The sequence below is a fragment of the Ictalurus punctatus genome, chromosome 27, assembly GCF_001660625.3.
Source record: "Ictalurus punctatus breed USDA103 chromosome 27, Coco_2.0, whole genome shotgun sequence".
NCBI classification, from domain to species: Eukaryota; Metazoa; Chordata; class Actinopteri; order Siluriformes; family Ictaluridae; genus Ictalurus; species Ictalurus punctatus.
The window spans coordinates 7,647,707-7,666,133 of record NC_030442.2 but is presented as its reverse complement, the minus strand read 5'-3'; the positions used below and the strand labels follow the sequence as shown (position 1 = coordinate 7,666,133).

The 18,427-nt window shown below is 39.8% G+C and overlaps 1 protein-coding gene across 2 annotated transcripts in view; it reads left to right on the top strand.

The window, feature by feature from the left end:
* The first annotated feature begins 1,338 nt into the window (after positions 1-1,338).
* LOC108259380 (lysyl oxidase homolog 4) overlaps positions 1,339-18,427 on the top strand; it is a 36,712-nt gene continuing 19,623 nt past the window's right edge. For both annotated transcript variants that reach the window (XM_053676538.1, XM_017458832.3), the window contains exons 1-4: positions 1,339-1,485; positions 3,207-3,465; positions 6,632-7,194; positions 7,830-8,044. In XM_053676538.1, the coding sequence (XP_053532513.1) occupies positions 3,207-3,465; positions 6,632-7,194; positions 7,830-8,044 (1,037 nt within the window). In that variant the 5' untranslated portion in view covers positions 1,339-1,485. The remainder of the gene's footprint in view (positions 1,486-3,206; positions 3,466-6,631; positions 7,195-7,829; positions 8,045-18,427) is intronic.

Genomic DNA, 18,427 nt, shown 5'->3' with positions numbered 1-18,427 from the left:
ATTTGGTGTCCTGCCAATTCCCACCACCAGCCAGCTCTCCCCTATCATACAACAGATACCGAACTGGGAGGATGAAGCATAACACATGCTTTCTCTGAGACACATGAAGTCAACCATGTCAACCATGATTTCAAACTGTTGCTCTTGCTGAACCGCAGGGCAGAATAACACATTCGGAGGAAAGAGATATCTTTTGCATATATGGTCTTACAGATGCTATAGTCATTGACAGAGGCGATAGAGCATGCCATCCCTCCCAGAGAGCATGACCAGTTTTGCTCCCTTGGCTCCAGGCCATGAATGACTGTGGCATCTTTGCGATTTGAACTTGCGATCTCCTGACAATAGAGTGAATGGTTATGGAAAAAATAAAGGACACATTATTAGTATATGTTTGTCTTATTATTAGATCCATTGCTCTGTTTATTCCTGAATGTTCCAAAAACAGAACATCCAGTTGACATTATTTGAAGGCATGCATGTTTTTGATTTCCAGAGGTTTGGATTACACCCACCACTGCAAATGAATGAATAAATAATTTAAATCACAGACCACCTAACTATTCTTCACAGATCCCTGGGACTCCCAGGACCCCACTTTAAGAACCTCTGCCTTAAAGTCATCTGAATCTGCTTTGCTTGTGGTTTCAAGATAACAGCCTTCCATGGATGGCGTGTCTTTTACCATTATAGTTCCCACACTGTGGAGTTCCTTCTCCAAGAATGATCAGAGTTTTTAGAACTTTTAGAACTCATTTCTTCTCCCTGTGCTATTACTCTAGCAGTGTTTTGTGTTTCTTTGACATTTTGATGTGGTGGGTTTTTGAAATGCTTTTTTTTTCCTTTCCGAAATCATATGTGTAATACTGCCGATTCTAAAGCAGCCTTGCGCTTATGAAAAGTAAAAATAAAAACAACTAATTATTTATTAGATGTACTGTGTATTGAGCAGAATGTTTGACAGGTGCTGCCTGAGCAATAGTGTTTTACACCCGACATGCCAGTGATTTTTCTGAATAGTCTTTTCTACATTCATGTTTTTGAAGAAAGAAAAAAAACATGCACCCTGTAATCACACCCTGAAAGGTATAAAAGGTTCATAAGGTCCAATTATGCATCATAAATGAGTTTTAAAGGTTTGATACTTTCTAAAGTCAGTAGGGTGCACTAAAGGTACAAGAGACATGCCCAAAAAAGTGTTTGTACCCTAAAAGGCACCATTTATTAACATTAATTTCTGGAAGTGTATTGTATAGAATAAATAGAAAGACCAAGTAAAAGAAATTGAAAAACAGACCTGGGGTGGAGAAATAGATGGAAAGGGAAGGAGGGAACAGGAACAGGGAAGAAGTAGAGAGGGAGGGAACGAGAAAGCCAGAGGGAGAGAAAACCAGATCCCGAAACCCTCACGCACCCTCTGTTCTTCTCAGTCAGAATCGCTGTGAAAAAGCTCTGGTGCTTCATCACAGGAGCCTCTTCTAACAGGTGAGTAGAACTCATCTCTCTTTTCTCTCTCCTTACTCTCTCTCTCATCTTCATTTTATATTCTTTTGTGTTATTTCTCTCACCCTGTTTGTTCTATTATTTCTCTCATCCTGTTTTTTTTTTCAACCCCATGCACTTGTCACCCACTGTTTTTGCCATTTCATAGCTTTCAGTGAGTTGGCACTTGGCATGCTGTGTTGATTCAAACCAAATGTGCCACTGGTTTTAAGATGCATCAACCTGTTACACACCAGACAGAGTCTTAATATCTGCAACATTAAATATCATGCTGTATCTCACATGGTCTCAAATAGTGGTATAATAATAACAATAGCTGTGGTATTAGCTAGTCAGTTTGTGGTGACGGGGGTTCTACTTATAGTACTGTTTTTCTTTTTCTCCCTCTCCCTTCTCTCTCTTTCTCTTTCTCTCTCTCTCCTGCTCTCTGTTTGATTTCATGGTTGTTTTGCCACTGCTCCAATGCTGCAGTCTGATTCTCACCCTTGGGAGTTTTCTGGAAGAGTAGAGAAATATTTGGATTGCTAATTATAAGTCAGTCACTGGAAAATGCACTGTGAGTGTTTTATGGTTTTGTGGGAGTGTGCAGTAGATCTGGACTGGCATCACAACATCCACAGAGCATTGAACTCCATGTGTAAAAGAAATTCTAGCTCCTCTACCACAGTTCTTCATCTTTACCTGCATAGGTCATGACGTGTAGTTGCAGATAAATAGAAGATAGTCGCATTGGACGGTTTCAAAAAATTACTAAAATTCATTGTGCAGCTGCAACAATATGAGATAACACATCTAAATAGAAACCCTAACCATAAACTTTTACTAACCCTAATCTCTAACTCAAACCAAAAAAACTAACCTAACATTAAACATGAGCCCAACCCTAAACCCCAAACTGAACGGTTTACCTAAAAGAGTGAAATCTATATATGCCAGATATGTGATTTAGAAACTGCTGATCTTGTGGGCTTTTCACACAAAACAGTCTCTAGTGTTTGCATCCAGTGGGTGGCAGTCCTGAGGCAGAAACACCTTTTTTATTTGATGATAGAGGACAGAATGGTCAGACTGGTTCGAGCTGACAGGAAGGCCACAGTTACTCAAGTAACTATGCTATACAGAATAGTGATCAGAAAAGCATCTCAAACAAACCATGCATCAGATGGTCTACAACAGCAGAAGAACCCACTGGGTTCTACTCATGTCAGACAAGAGGTCTACTCTGACCTCTCTCATCAACAAGGTGTTTCCACCTGCAGAACTGTTGCTCATTAAAAAAAATTTGTTTTATAGTCAAAGTTTTTCCCCATTCTCATGTTTGAAGCCCTTTACCTGTATCTGATTTATTTTTGCATTGGCACATGATTGGCTAACTGGATAATTCCATGAACACTATGCAGTGCACAGTGTGTGTGTGTGTGTGTGTGTGAGAGAGAGAGAGAGAGAGAGAGAGAGAGAGAGAGAGAGAGAGAGAGAGAGAGAGAGAGAGAGAGGTGTAAAGAAAGCAGAAGTTTGTGTACTTCCAGATTGAATCTGAAACTTCCTGTTAGCCCCTGTGGCTAGACTAGATTTCCTCCTTCAATAATTGCAGCTGGAAACCAGTTGGCGAGGAAACACTGACTCGGCTGATTAAAGTGCGTGAACAATTTTTGGTTGTCATTCTGAAATGTCATTAACCTTCATTCACGCCTTCTGGATTTCAGATGGAGACGATGCTGACCTTAGCCCTCACACTGTGTATTCTCCTGCCGCTCGCGCACGGAGTGCCACCCGGGTTCAAGGTGCGTCTGGAGGGCGGTTCAGGAGCACATGAGGGCCGAGTCGAGGTGTTTCATAATGGAGTGTGGGGCTCGGTGTGTGACGACGAGGTGGATATCAACCTGGCTAATGTGGTCTGCCGAGAACTCGGTTACGGACAAGGTCTAACGTGGGCACACAGTGCCAGATTCGGACAGGGTCGAGGTAAGACGTGTGTGTCTCAGGGCATCCACAAGAGGAACACTCCCCCCCCCCCTCCCCCTCTACAAACCCGCTGTTTTTATTAATTAAATTGCTCCACAGCTAGTACTACTGAAACTTGGGCTGCTAATAGCGAAATTGGCCATTGTTTCAGCGTAACTTGATTTGAGTCACGTTTGCATGTTCTCCTCACACCTCCAGGGTTGGGGGTTTGATTCCCAATGTGGATCTGTGTATGCAGAGTTTGCAGGTTCTTCTCGTGCTGCAGGGGTTTCCTCCGGGTACTCCGGTTTCCTCCCCCAGTCCAAAGACATGCATGGTAGACTGATTAGCATGTCCAAAGTGTCCGTAGTGAATGAATGTATGTGATTGTGCCCTGCAATGGATTCACAGCCGGTCCAGGGTCTACCCCGCCTTGTGCCCCAGGCTCCCTGCGATAGGCTCCAGGTTCCCCATGACCCAGTAGGATAAGCGGTATAGAAAATGGATGGACAAACGCACCACAACACAAACACACCGCAATAACTCTTAGATTGAGTACATGAGTAGCTGTCTCACTGTTACTGCTGTTACTGTTGTTAGGCTTTACATCACAGCCCTGAATATGACTATAGTTCGAAATAACCTTTACTAACCTTAGATTTTCAAAATGATTTTCTTATAAATAAAATCTATTACATGAAAAGGCAAAAGCAGAACTAAAAAAAAATTCTATGATATATAGTGTCAAATTCCTTCGAGGGACTGGCTTACAGTGTAGGGCCTTGTGCCATCCAACAAAGCTTAACATAAACATCAAGCAATAGCAAACAATATAAAGCATCCCAGTCAAAACAGACAGCCCCACAGCTGTTCCTCTTCAGTGCTGCTCAAGTTTTAGAGTAAAATACAGCGTTGATTTTGCCACCAACAGTTTCTGCATTATGACACATGTTCAATGACCCCTTTCCAGTTCTGGGCCGCCTGAATTATTCAGGGCCTTCCTTTAGGGCCTGGGTTCTACAGGGTCATTCAGCATCAGATAACAGAGTTGATTCCATACCAGGGCAAGCTAATTGACATTTTAGCAAAAACAAAACTTGCTTGAGGTTTGAAATTTTGTCATAGAACAGTTTGTACAGATTATATGCTAAAAATGCACACAGTACAAGACGTCTGCGAGCTTGTGGGAACCAAAATGGTGTAATTGGCATGTAAGAGACAACAGAGAAATACAACAGCAGAGAGACTTGGGAGAGATAGCTTGGAGGTTTATTCAATGCCATTTTTTATTATTATTTAATAAACTGAAATGAGAAACTGAAATATATTTTTAACAATTGCGCTCCATGCTTCACCCTTTATTGCTCCAGAGAAACTTAATTTCTTCAACTACAGGTTTCCCTGTAAGTCAAGCCCTCTTCTTTCCTTGCAGTTTTCAGTATCTTGCCTGTGCACAGTCGTGTCCATAAGTATTTGGACAGCGACACAATTTTAGTGATTTTGCCTCTGTGCCCCACTGCAATGGATTTGAAATGGAGCAATCTAGATGTGATTAAAGTGTAGACTTTCAGGTTTATTTCAAGGGGTTTAGCAAATATATTACATTAACTATTTAGGAACTGCAACCTTTTTTTACATAGTCCCCCCACTTTCACAGGCTCAAAAGCAATTGGACAAAATAACAATCATAAATATAAGATTTTTTAATGCATGGATACAAATCCTTTGCAGTTAATGACTGTCTGATGTCTGGAACCCATAGACATCACCAAAAATTGAGTTTCCTTCCTTGAGATGCTTTGCCAGGCCTTTACTCCAGCCACCTTCAGTTGCTGCTTGTTTGTGGGTGTTTCTGCCTTCAGTTTTGTGAAAAGCATGCTCAATTGCATTGAGGTCAGGTGACATTTAAGAAAATTCCATTTGCTTTCATGGTATGTTTTGGGTCATTATACATCTGTACTTTGAAGTGCCATCCTATCAGTTTTGCAGCATTTGACTGACTCTGAGCAGAAAGCATATACTTACACTTCGGAATTCATCCTGCTGCTTCTATCAGCAGTCTCATCATCAATAAACACCAGTGACCCAGTTCCATTGGCAGCTGTACATGCCCATGCCATAACACTTCCTCCACCATGTTTGACAGGTAGTGTGGTATGCTTTGAATCATGAGCCCTTCCATTCTTTCTCCATACTCTTCTCCTCCCATCATTGTGGTACAAGTTAATATTACTTTCATGAGTCCAAAGAATCTTATTCCAGAACTGGGCGGGCTGTATTAAGATGTTCTCTAGCAAAGTCTTATCTGGACTTTCTGTTCTTGAGTCTTACCAGTGGTATGCATCTTGAGGTAAACCGTCTGTATTTACATTCATAAAGGCATCTCTTGATTGTAGACTTTGACAATGATATGTCTACCTCCTTGAGAGTGTTCTTGATTTGGCTAGATGTCGTGAATGGGTTTTTCTTCACCAAGTAAAGAATTCTACAATCATCCACTTTAGTCGCCTTCCATGGTCTGAGCTCACCATTGCATTCCTTATTTTTAAGAATGTACCAAATTGTGGATTTAGCCACTCTTAAAGTATCTGCTATCCCTCTGATAGGTCTGTTTTGTCTTTTTCTGCCTATTGATTGCCTTTTTCAATTGCATCGACACCTCTTTGGGCAACATATTGCGAGTTCCCATGAACAGCTACCAAATGTAAATTCAACACCTGGAATCAACTCCAGACCTTTTATCTCTTTAATTTGTCATGAAATAACAAGGAAACAGGCCATACCTGGCCATGAATCTGCTTATCATTCAATTTTCAAATTACTTTTGAGCTTGTAAGGGACTCCGTAAAAAAAATAAAGGCTGTAATTCCTAAACAGTTAGTGCAGTATTTTGTTAAACCCCTCAAATTAAAGCTGAAATTCTACTTTTCAGTCACATCTTAATTGCTTTATTTCAAATCCATTGTAGTGGTGCACAGAGACAGAATTAAGAAAATTGTGCCACTGTCCAAATAGTTATGGACCTGACTGTATGTGTGTGTTTGTGTGCATATGTTTTCCTCTTTATCAGGTTGCATTGGCACTTTTACTCATTAATTCCAGCTAAGCTTATAAGTGTTTTTCCTTTGCTTTCATAAAAGGATTATGAGTTTAACTTGCCTTTCTTGTGTCTTTCTTCACATTCAAGGTCCAATTTGGTTGGATAATGTGGTGTGTAGAGGCACAGAGACTTCTCTCTCTGACTGTCGCTCTAACGGCTGGGGTGTAAATGATTGCACCCACGCCGAGGACCTGGGGGTTGTGTGTACCCAACAGGGCCCACGCCAGGGCCATGTACCCCGCTATAGTGAATCTGCACAGCCTGCTACCGCTGTACCTCGCTCACGAGAGAGCGCATCCAACAGGCGAGGCCATGAGATTGCCTTGAACAGAAACTCTGCCCGGAGCTCTCCAGCCTCCTCCTCACCACACGGCCATCAGATCCAATTACGCAGGAACAGCTATGATAATGCAGCCTCACACAGGCAAGAAAACTCGGTGCCACAAGGGCACGAACTGCCCAATTATCTACGCAGTGGGGCATCATACAGACGCAATCAGGACAGTCAACCCAGACCTTTGGCCCAGTCCTCCGGCCCCGAGAGATCTGGAGCTCTACAGTCAGGTCCGCTGCCCAGGTCTGAACAGTCAGACCCCAATGTAGAGCATGACAACAGAATGAACACTTATTTCACAAACACTATGGAACAGGTATGATGAACATTGTATTGAACGGTATTGATCCTATCTGAACAGTAAATTCTAGTGTGGTAATGTAACATGACAGTATTTTAATTTGTTTGGTAGTTCATTCACTGATCGGTAATTCAACAGTTTCCCTGATTTTATTATCATTGTCATTGGTATAACCCACATCCTCCAGGCACACTAGATTACAAAGCAATGAAACTATCATAACACCCCCAAACACCACTTTTGAGCCATCATAGCCCAAATATTGTAACACTGCCAACAAAATACCAATAAATTTTATTCCCTTAACATTTGACTAGTTTAGTTTGTTTTTGTATCATATTTATGTCTTACTACAGTCTAGTGGCTCTAGGTTTACCCTAAGAAAACCTTCAATTGCTTTTAATTACTGTTTACCAGACAATCTACCTTCATCATCTGTCATGTCTTGGCATGCACCAACAATTATTTTGCTAGGAGCACTGACATTTTTCAGTGCGACTAGAATTCCATTGAACCCAAACATTTATTGTACTTGCTTTCTCATTGGTCCATATATTCTACGGTACACTGAAGATGAAAGTTGCACTATTGTTTTGAGAACACAACATCAGGATGAAATGAAAAACCAATCTGCATTCCTCTTTCTGCAGAGTGTAGGAAGAGTGAGTTTGGAAGTGGTTCGACTCCGCCCAGTTTTGCCTGCCACTCGGGGCGCTGCAATGGTAACGGAAGGGGTGCTTGAAGTGAAGCATGCTGGGAGATGGAGACACGTTTGCAACCTTGGCTGGGATCTGAGCAGCAGTAGAGTGGTGTGTGGGATGCTGGGATATCCAAAAGCAGAGCAGCACAATGAACGCTTGTACAAGTAAGTTAATTGCCCAGTTTCATCTTCTTCATTTGCATTCCCCTTTTTTATTCAGTTGTTTTATTTATACCCCTAGGGCACAACTACTGCAGTATGGGCAATATGCTACTTCATATTTATATTTATGTCCTACATCCATTTACATTCCTAATAATCTAATACAGTCACTGGATTATGGGCATGTCAATGTTTTTAGACATGGGATAGAAAAACTGGTGTGGATGGACACCTATGCAGAGGACTAAGTTATTCTTGCAGAATACCTGTTGTATTCCTTAGTGCAATGTAAATGGACACATTATTGACTTCATAGTATAGTATGAAGTATATATAGTCTATAGTATATATAGAAGTATTTATAAGTCTATATAATTTACAATACTCAAGGAATTTTGTCAAAATACTTGCAATAGTGGAACAGTTATTCAAATCAACATGTGCAAGAACTTGGATAGAAGTAATAGAACTCTAAGAGATGGGATTTGAGGTCAGAGTTGGGATGGCAATGCTGGGGTTGATGGTTAATTTGGTATATATTCTCTAACTGGGCTTATTGTATGAATAAAGCACTTTAAAGCTTAAACCTTATAATATCCCATTTTCCCACTAAAAAAACTACAGTTATTAAAAAAATACATGATTCTTGCTGGAATGATTTTCATAACATTGTCTAAATCCACTCTAAAATGCAGATTCCCCTATGAACCGTTTTAGAGAAACAAAAATGTCAAGCCTCTTCCAGTTTCAAAAGCCTTAATACGGATCAGTGATCCAGTCATCCCAGTATACATTATATGGCCAAACGCATGTGGACACGTGACCATCACACCCATATATGCTTTTTGGACATCTCATTCCAGGTTTAGTCCCATTTTTTACTGGTATATTAACCCCCATTCTTCTTGGAAGGCTTTCCACTAGATTTTGGAGTGTGGCTGGAAGATTTGCCCATTTAGCCACAAGAGCATTAGTTAGGACAGGCACTGATGTCAGGTGAGGAGGCCTGAAGTGCAGTCAGCTTTCATCAAAGGTGTTCACTGGGATTTAAGTCAGGGCTCTGTGCAGGCCACTCGGTTTCCAGTCGGTTCTTCCACTCCACTTTTCTTGACAAACCATGTCTTCATGGAGCTTGCTTTGTGCACAGGGGCATTGTCATGCTGGAACATGTTTGGGTCTCTTAATTGCAGTGAAGGGAAATCTTAATGCTACAGCATACAAAGTCATCCTATACAATTGTGTGCTTCCAACTTTGTGGCAACAGTTTGGGGAAGACCCACACCTCGGTTTATCCGCAAACATTTGTGGCCATATAATGTAGCCAGATCTGTGCGTGACACGTTTTGATGTATTTTTTTGTTCATCTCAGATCATGCTGCAGGCTATAAATAACACTGGAGATAGTGTACAGGAATAGTATCATCTGTGTAGATGTATTTATGAAACAAGCTACTGCTCTCACTTAAGCCATGCGTTTGTGTTTTTTAATGTCCTGTATGAGTGGAAATATATACTACGTGTCTCTTTCTCCGTCTTTATCGAATTAAGTACATTTGCCACCTAAATGTATTTTCTCTGCATATATCATGAAAGATTCATGGTTGTTCACCCAAACTATAGCCATTTTAATCTCCTGTCAGTTATTCCTCCTCTACTTTACTTTTCCTTTAACTGGAAATCCTTGAGCAGCCCACTAAATCATCCACACCATGTGCCTGCCCCCAGCCATAAATAGACACAGCAGCCTGGAAAACGCAGCTTCTCTCTGTCTTTATATTTTACCACAGGTCCTTTTTCTGGAAGTTATACCCTGCACTCCAAACCCCCTAAATTAGACAGACTACGTGCTGAAAAATCAACACTGGCTAATGTACTTTTCCATTTCATGAATTGTTGTTTTCTCCTTCCTTCCTTCCTTCCTTCCTGACTTTTGAAGTCAGCACTCCAGTCAACACTCCGTTTGCCAGTTATGTACTGGACCATTTCAGTAAGAATAACACGGAATATATATTATTCCATTTTATTCCATTTTAAGGTTATTTATTTATTTTTTTTATTTATTTAAACATTATTATATGTTTATTTATATATTTATTTCCATCTTTCATTACTGTTTTTGATCTTTGGTGGATCATTCCTATAGTTTGTCACGATACAATCATACCTTGGATCCCTTGTTTGGGAGTGTATATTCATCCCCCCCCCCCCAAAAAACAAAAAACAAAAACAAAAACATGCATGGCCACGTGCATTTAGTGGCATTTAGGCGGAAACATGTTGTCAAGGCCCCTTTCCACTGATTGCGTCTGCGTTTGCATCATGATCTCGACATCAAAAAGCTGATGGAGGAAATGTGGTCAATGTTATGAAAAAGGTTGCGTGCTGCTTCAGTCTCAGGATTTAATCAGCTTAAGTGTTTTCACTTTTCTTTGTCCATCTCTCACACCTGTGTTTCGGCCTCTTACAGGCCAAAACACATAAAACATAAATATTTATTCATTTATTAGACACTGTTATCAAAGCAACTTATAATAATATGATCCAAGCATAGGGTAACAGTATTTATGATGCTGAGTAGGGTTAAAAATTTGTTCAAGAATCCAACAATGGCTCTCTGGCAATCTTTAAACTCACAACCTTAAAGTAAAAATCCACCTTAAACAACTTGCATAGAAATATTTATAATCATTATGTAATTTTCAGTGGTGCAGAAGATTTATTTTATGATTAAATTCTGAGTTGACTTTTTATTTAAAATTCTTCCATCAACTTGATTTGACTACCCACTGATAGTCGTGCCAGTGGGAATTAATCTCTACCAAAAAAGCGACTAGTGCAACAAGCCTTTCATCCTTTAGTCTGTCGAGTTCTCTCACCATTTCATCTGTACACTCTGCTCAAACACATACGGTTCCAAGGCTTCAACCTTTATACTAATACCGCCATCAATACCTGCCTGTCATCTCCTTGACTGCTAACTAGCTGAACCGAGTCTCCACTGTCACTCTGCGTCCTATAGCTGCATTGTATTCTCGAATTTGGAGTCCAGATTTTGTTGTCTTCCCTACTTCTACATTACATTTCTCATTATGATGTAGAATGTTGCTTGAAAAACGGTGAATCCTTTTGTTTTTAGGTGCTAAAAATGGTAATGGCACAGAAATGTAACCACTGGCTTACCACTGCCCTGTTCATCTCACTCCTTCCTCACTCAGTTTGAGGTCACACCACGTCATCTGCTGCTTCCATCCCAATTTCCTCAGCTGTATACTGGCGTTGTATATCATCTCCAAGTAGAAAGATCTCATGTCCTCATCTTGAGTATTTAACAGGAAACATGTGGTCACGGCCCCATCCACTGATTGTAAGTGTGTTAATCTAAAGGTTGTTGCCATCATAGTCTCCACATCAAACAGCTGACAGAGGAAATTTAACCAGTGTTATAAGAAGGGGTGTGTGATGATTGTCTCCATGGATTTGTTTTTGTCAAAATTATGTGATAAGGGTTGAGGCTTGGCAAAATAGCGTCCTAGGCTAAACCCACACTGGGATAGATGAGGGAGTATGTTTATGGATGTTTCATCTCATGTAAACGCTGTGATGAAGAAAGTACATTGTGTCAGAGTAAAATCAACAGTTTTCTTTAAAGACCTAGGTCGGCCTGTAATTAGGAGCGACGTTTGGGTTAGATCGGATCTGTAGTGTTGTGATAGCAAGTGGTTAAAAAGGCCGAAAGGAGATTCACACCCACACCCACACATAATGGTGCAGCCCACACTTTGTCATACAGTACTATCACTCGTCTAAGGGACTTCATCAGTTATACTGAATGCTGGGAAATTTCCCACATTATCCGCCATAGAACTTGAGTAGATTTTAGATCCATGCAAAACTCTGGCGTGCAAAAGACCAGACACCAAAACAAGCACTTGATGGGACATTTTCTCAGATCAAGTGTCAGCAGTCTACTTATACCTACAAATGTATATTTATATAAGGGGAGGGGGCCTTTTCTAAGCCCAACAATGTTTGCATTTCTGCACAGAGAAGACTCAGTAAAAAGTCTTAATTAGTGAGAAAGCAGAGTAAAGGAGTCATCTCTGAACAGAAGAGGTTTGCAATACTACTATATTATATATTAACAACGCTATCCTGACATCTTTACTTGGGTGGGTTCCCATGAATTAACTCCACATCCAAATGTCATTGCAGTGTGATGTCATTTGTGTGAATCATGGATTTAATGCTGACTTTTCTCTATTCATTAAAAGTCTTAGATGAGTGACAAAAAGTCTTTAAGATCTGAAAACCAGTACAGTAGCGTAAACTTACTACTCAGATGCATTTTAAGTCCAATCATAAAGCTTACCATTCTTATTTGGTATTTAGGCTTGAATAGGACATTAAAATTAAACAAATGTGCAAAAATCTAACTGCAAATAATCAGTTCACAGCCTTAATTCATTCAGTATTTACACTCACTTAAGAAATCTGATAATGAGATCACATAAGTGACCAAAGGTTGTTTTTCCCTGATTATTGGGCAAAAAATCCAGGGTTCTTTTTTCTCATTTCTAAGAAATATGCTAATAGATTTAATTTGATATATGATATTACAGTATGCTGTTTACATGACCATTTGAATAATCTGTTAACTGCCAAAATTGGATAGTGACCATATATAAACACAATCATTATATAATATCTTAGTGACCATTCATGAGTCCCACATGGAAAGGAAGCACACTGAGTGCTGCTGCTATAACATATGATTATGCCCGGAGAAAGTGCATGTTAATTCTGTCCAGAAATACCTTGTTATGCGAACCAGAAATAAAAATGGCATTGAATGTAACCACTAAATTAAAGTTATACTAAGTAAGAAGACTAAGGTCTAGATTACAGTACAAAGCTGTTGTTCTAACCAGGTTTGTTGAAGCTTAAATGGCCAAACTTTGGCAGGAGACAAAGTAGCACCATTACATAATACAAAGAAACCCATTTAAGAAATATTCCTCTGAGCATCCAGCGCAAAGTATCAAACAGAATTAAAATATTAATATACTTGAATTGCTCACTTTAGTCTTAAAAGTAATGAGGCATGTTATATGTAATGTTCAAATCTGTTCAAATATGAACACAAGTTTCCATCGAGCTGGTTATATTATTTTATTATTAAAGTCAGTGATTTGGTGTTTTTTTTCCACTTATAGTTCATTTAGACTTTAAACATGTGTAATCTTACTAAATTAATGAGCTATAATATAAATGCAGTGGAGTGGTCTGTTTTTGTCTTTGCACATATAAAAAGTATATAATACAACAAATTACTTGGGAACTTGTAAGTGAATTGGGGTCAGAGTGCAGGACCAGCCATGGTACAGCACCTTTGAAGCAGTTCAGGGTCATGTTCATGGATTCAGCAGTGGTTCTATGGTAGTCCTGGGATTTAATCTCAGAACCTTCTGGTAACTAGTGCAGAACATTATCCTTTACTGTCCTACATAAGCAAGTATGAATAACTCTATATTTATTCATGTGTTTAAGTAGACTAATTCTTGTATTCTCCGTCCATGTTATTTATCCAGGTTATAAGCAAAAAACGTTTTGATTTCCAACGTTGGTTACTATTAGGACAAATTTTCAGCATCCGAGTAGCTACAGTAAGCCCATTTAAGTGTAAACCCATTTTCATACTGTCCATTCAATCTAAAAATGAACCATCGCACCTCAGAGTTCACTAAAATCCAATCTAAAATCCAATCTCTGCGTGACCGGTATCACTTTCTTTTAGTTGTGGTCATTGTGGGATGACAGTATAGCCTATTTGGCCTTGTTTATTTGTTTATGTGTTTGTAGCTGCCTCCAAAACTTCTGTACTTTTGGAGAGAGATGATAGTAAGTCTGTTTTATGTGACTGGAATATGTAATTACAGGACCGTGTACCATGATATTTGATAAATTTAGCACAGTTTAATTCGATTTTAAAACAAGATTTTGTTGACTGAATTGTATATTTAGACATGATATATATCATCTTCTGACAGGTTTTTATTCCTGGTTTATGCACACAGTTTGATGTGCAGGCCGGATTTTCTCAACATACGTGTTCAACTAAATGCCGTACATATGCTTCTGTGATTACATTCTGCAAGAACAGTCTTGGATCTGGGATGTTGGAAAATGGCTGATTTGTGATGGACTATAATGCTGGTGATAGTCCTCCAGACTGTAGGTCACCTTTGGGCCAAAATCACAAAATTCCTCGTTAGCATTAGCATTGGAAGTATAAACAAATAATCTGCAAAGATGCTCAAACTGATCATGTCATAATTGTGTAACAGTAAGCTACAGAACATGTCTTACGCTTATCATCTCCGCTGATTCTGTTAGAACCCAGGGAACACTGCATGGGTAGCTTGACGCTATCATTAAAAGATGCAACATGTTAGAAGGAACCCCAGAAATGGAAAACACAGCACAGCATCCATTAACAAGAATTTGCATACTCAAAAAATGACAAACTAAAATACTATAAAATAATATGAAACCTTGGATCATCTAAATATTTGGCTAGATCAAGTACGTGTTGTACTTTTGTCTTTTTGCTGAACAGTCTGATGTCCGTTCTCTGAGGTTTACTCTCTTCGCGGTTCAGGCTTCCGGCCTCGTGTCACGTCTCGGCTTTGAGCTCCGAGCTGTGTTCCTCTCAGGCCGGGACGCACTGCTCAAACTCCAGTAATTATAAGGTGGTATCCTGCGGCAACGTCTCTGACTGCGTTTTAATAGCCGTGTTCGATTTGGCTGTGTCAGCACAGGACCTCGCCCATGTGGCCGTTAAAGCCTCAGCGCTCTCTTGCCATCATTTTGGTTAAAGAAAGGTTTGTGTTTGAGAGAAGAAAAGCCATTTCTCGCCTTTTGGATGGTGTTTATGTAGCCAATTTAAATGCCCAACATTTTATTAAATCCCCTTTACTAAATATTGAAGATTGACACTGTTTTCTTTGTGGTTGCATCCAGTACATTGCATTTTTGGCTGGCTAAATACAGCAACACCTATCTATTCAAAAGCCTTCCTTTCAGCAGTCCTTACTTTTCTGAAGAACAGACTAAGCTATTCTCTAGAAAGAGCACGTGTTTCTTAGACACGTTTTAGAACATTTAGAAAAAGTTATGCCAGAATGAACTCCTCTGGGCCGCCTGTGGTGGTGGAAGTGGGATTTTGACTCCTAAACTGAATAGGATGGTCTGGGTCACGTTTTAATGCTGTCAGACTTTTAAGTGTCAGGCAGGATTTAGTGTGGTTTTTCTTTCCATCACAAGTCACATTTTGGGAGGCATTACATGTATGAGGGGCAACCATAAGAATTTTGAATCCAGGCCATTTTTCCTGCAATTTCTCTTGGTGTAGGGTATAAATATTCTTGTTTGTGCTGGATGGCTGTTGTGCATATCTACAGTTGGTGTTTGAAAGTGCAGAATATTTCCAAATATAAGTCTGGATGACACTGATTGGATATTATTGCTGATTTTAAACATTGTAATGTAATCTAGATTGAGCAGGCGTTATTGTGACCGTCTAGGCTCATTCGTGGAGAAATTAATGGAGCATTATTTGATAAAATGGAGTAAACTGATGAAATAGCGGTTTCAATATTTGACAGGAAGTTGATATAGCTAGTTAGTAAGAAACAACACTGTTTATATTTTGTAGGATGATGTAGCTACTAGTAGGTGAGCCCTGAATTTTAACCCATAAATTCCACATAATGCAACTTTGCTCTTGAAGTGAAACATTAACCAAACTGAAAAACAAAACAAAACAACAGAAACAACCAGCTACATAGTTTGGTAATTCAAGTGCTTCACTAATATACAGTACAGTCGATTTAGCTTGCTCGGTGTCGTAGAGGATCCAGCGCTTACCCCCGGAATGTTGTGTGTAAGGCAGGAATTCACCCTCAGAGCACAAGGGTCCATGAACATTCACACTTATTTACCTACCTACCTACCTGTCTTTGCCAATCCAGCTACTGGCGTTTTATTTGGAGGTGAGGAGAGACATCCATCTTAGATAAAGGCATAAGTAGCTGAGGCAGAATACAATCCAAGAACAAAGGCCCAACAATGTCTCTCTGCCCCGCTGACCTTTGAAACCACAACCCTCCAGTCACTAGTACTGTGCATGTATGGATATAGATATACAAGGTATAAGTCAGATAAAGGCATAAGTAGATGTTTGCCTAAAATTAGCTCTTAAAAGTAGTGGTGTCAGGGCAAAAGTAGTATGTGTTGTGTAAGTCTTTCACAATTCCACGCTGATTCACATGCTCAGAAATGTGTCTATGATCTTAAGTGACTGCAATTAAAGTAGTGGAGGATCATTTTCATACTTTCACTACTTGTCTGGTGCAAACAGGGTGCTCCAGGGTCAGATTAATGTCATTTGCACCTGCGTTACTACAGTCTACAAAACTCTCCCCCTCTCCCCTACAAAACTTTCCCCCTCTCACACTAAATGCAAAACCACTCACACAGACAGTGTCTCCTGTCAGTCATGCTTACTGTGAAACCACATTAAAGCAAGGGTAATACAGCCATCTCTCCTCCCGAACACAGATCAGCCACTAAAGAAATTAGCAATGACTCAGTAAGTCCGTGGTTTGAGGGTTTCTGCCATTGTGCCCTTGATGAACTTTCCCAGGGGCTATATTTCGAAAATGACTTCACTTCCACTGAACCTTTTCTAAACTCTTTTCCTCTCCTTTTCTTTCTAAGTTCTCCAGTTCTTTGTGAGCAGCTCATGAAAACCTCTCGTAGGTGTACAAGTGGCAAATGAGCACTTCTGCAAAAACCATGGCCTAAACCAGACCAGACCACCAACACACACATGATGTGTGTGAATCTCCTGGGTAGACAGCAGTGTGTGTGAGGCTTGCTTCTCTCATGGCAGTGTGTGTGTGGCACAACCTGAGATGCAGGCCTGTAAATGAACATAATGCCCTGACATTGTTTGATGAATAGTGTCCTGTATTAGCATGATATGTATAATTTCTAGCTAGATTAAGAGTTTCCTTTTAGCTTCAGACTAAAAGGTGACAGTCTAGGATTAGTTTACTCAAGACAGCTCTGTTGTAACCCTGTTAACCCTATATGGAGCACCATCATGCCTTCCATCCATTATGTGGTGTGTGGCTCCCAATCAGCACCAGACTGGTGGCTTGAAATCATCAGTAGCCTGTGCTTATATTTAGCTTAAATACCCATTAGCGTCTCAGCTTCCTGCAGTCTCTCATGGCTCCTGCACGGCTGCTTCTTTTAGTTAAATGGGCACAAAAGAGCTTAAGATGTTTTCCGAAGGGATGGTTTTGACACGTATAGCGCTGTTTTGACATAATTTTCCTACTCAAGCCAATCAACCAAGGCATGTTTGTTGTGTGACTTTTGCTTCTTCACAGGAGCTATGAGGCTACTGTTGCTATCAAGTAACAGAAGTCAAAATATGTTGTTAAATTCTTTACCAAACAGGTTAAATTTGATATGAACGGCACTCAGTCGCAGTAATTCTCACTCTGAATCAGACTTTCTCTCTGACTTCTTTGAATTGAAACTCCATGATGTCACTGTCATGGCTGCACCCATAGTGCAAACTAACAACTGGAAATCGTAGCCAGAGTCAACTCTTTAAAACAGACTTTTAAATTCTGTAGTTTGTGATCTACAGTTGTTAGATAATTGAAAGGTTAATTTGTTTTGTGAAAAATGTGACCAAACAGTGTCCTTTAAAATGTTTTTTTTTTCCAGTACTATAATGAAGAACTAACAAACACTCATTGGGATAAAATAAGCCACTAACGTTCAAGGGTTCAGTTATGCTGAAAAGCTGAAAGAAAGAAAGAAAAATAAGCTCTGTTGAATGTCGTTTGAAGCGACTGTATGAAGACATGTGCATGTATTTATGAAAAAGATTTTGAGATCTACTATAATTTATCTGTTAATTATTAGCTACATAAGCCTTGTAGCTCCAGTGCAAAACTAAAGAGCATCAAACACATCTTGGGTGATACATCTTGTGTATGCCTTCGTTACATGTTTACTCCATGCTCATGTATAGTGCTGTTTCTACTGTGACAGAGGTGTTTTACTAATAAGAAAAATGCTAGAATGAGAGAGGGAAGAGACAGGGGGAGAAAAAGAGACACAGGGGGTGTCTGGCTGCAAGCAGGGAACACTGAGATCTCTGTAAGGCTGTTTGGGATCCACGAAACCACCAGACCTCCTCAGCTTGTTTTGTCTATGTCATATATATACAGCTTCTATTTATTTAGCTGACCCCATAAGGTAAATTAGCACTCTGCTGATGTGTGTGCATGTGTGTGAGTGTAT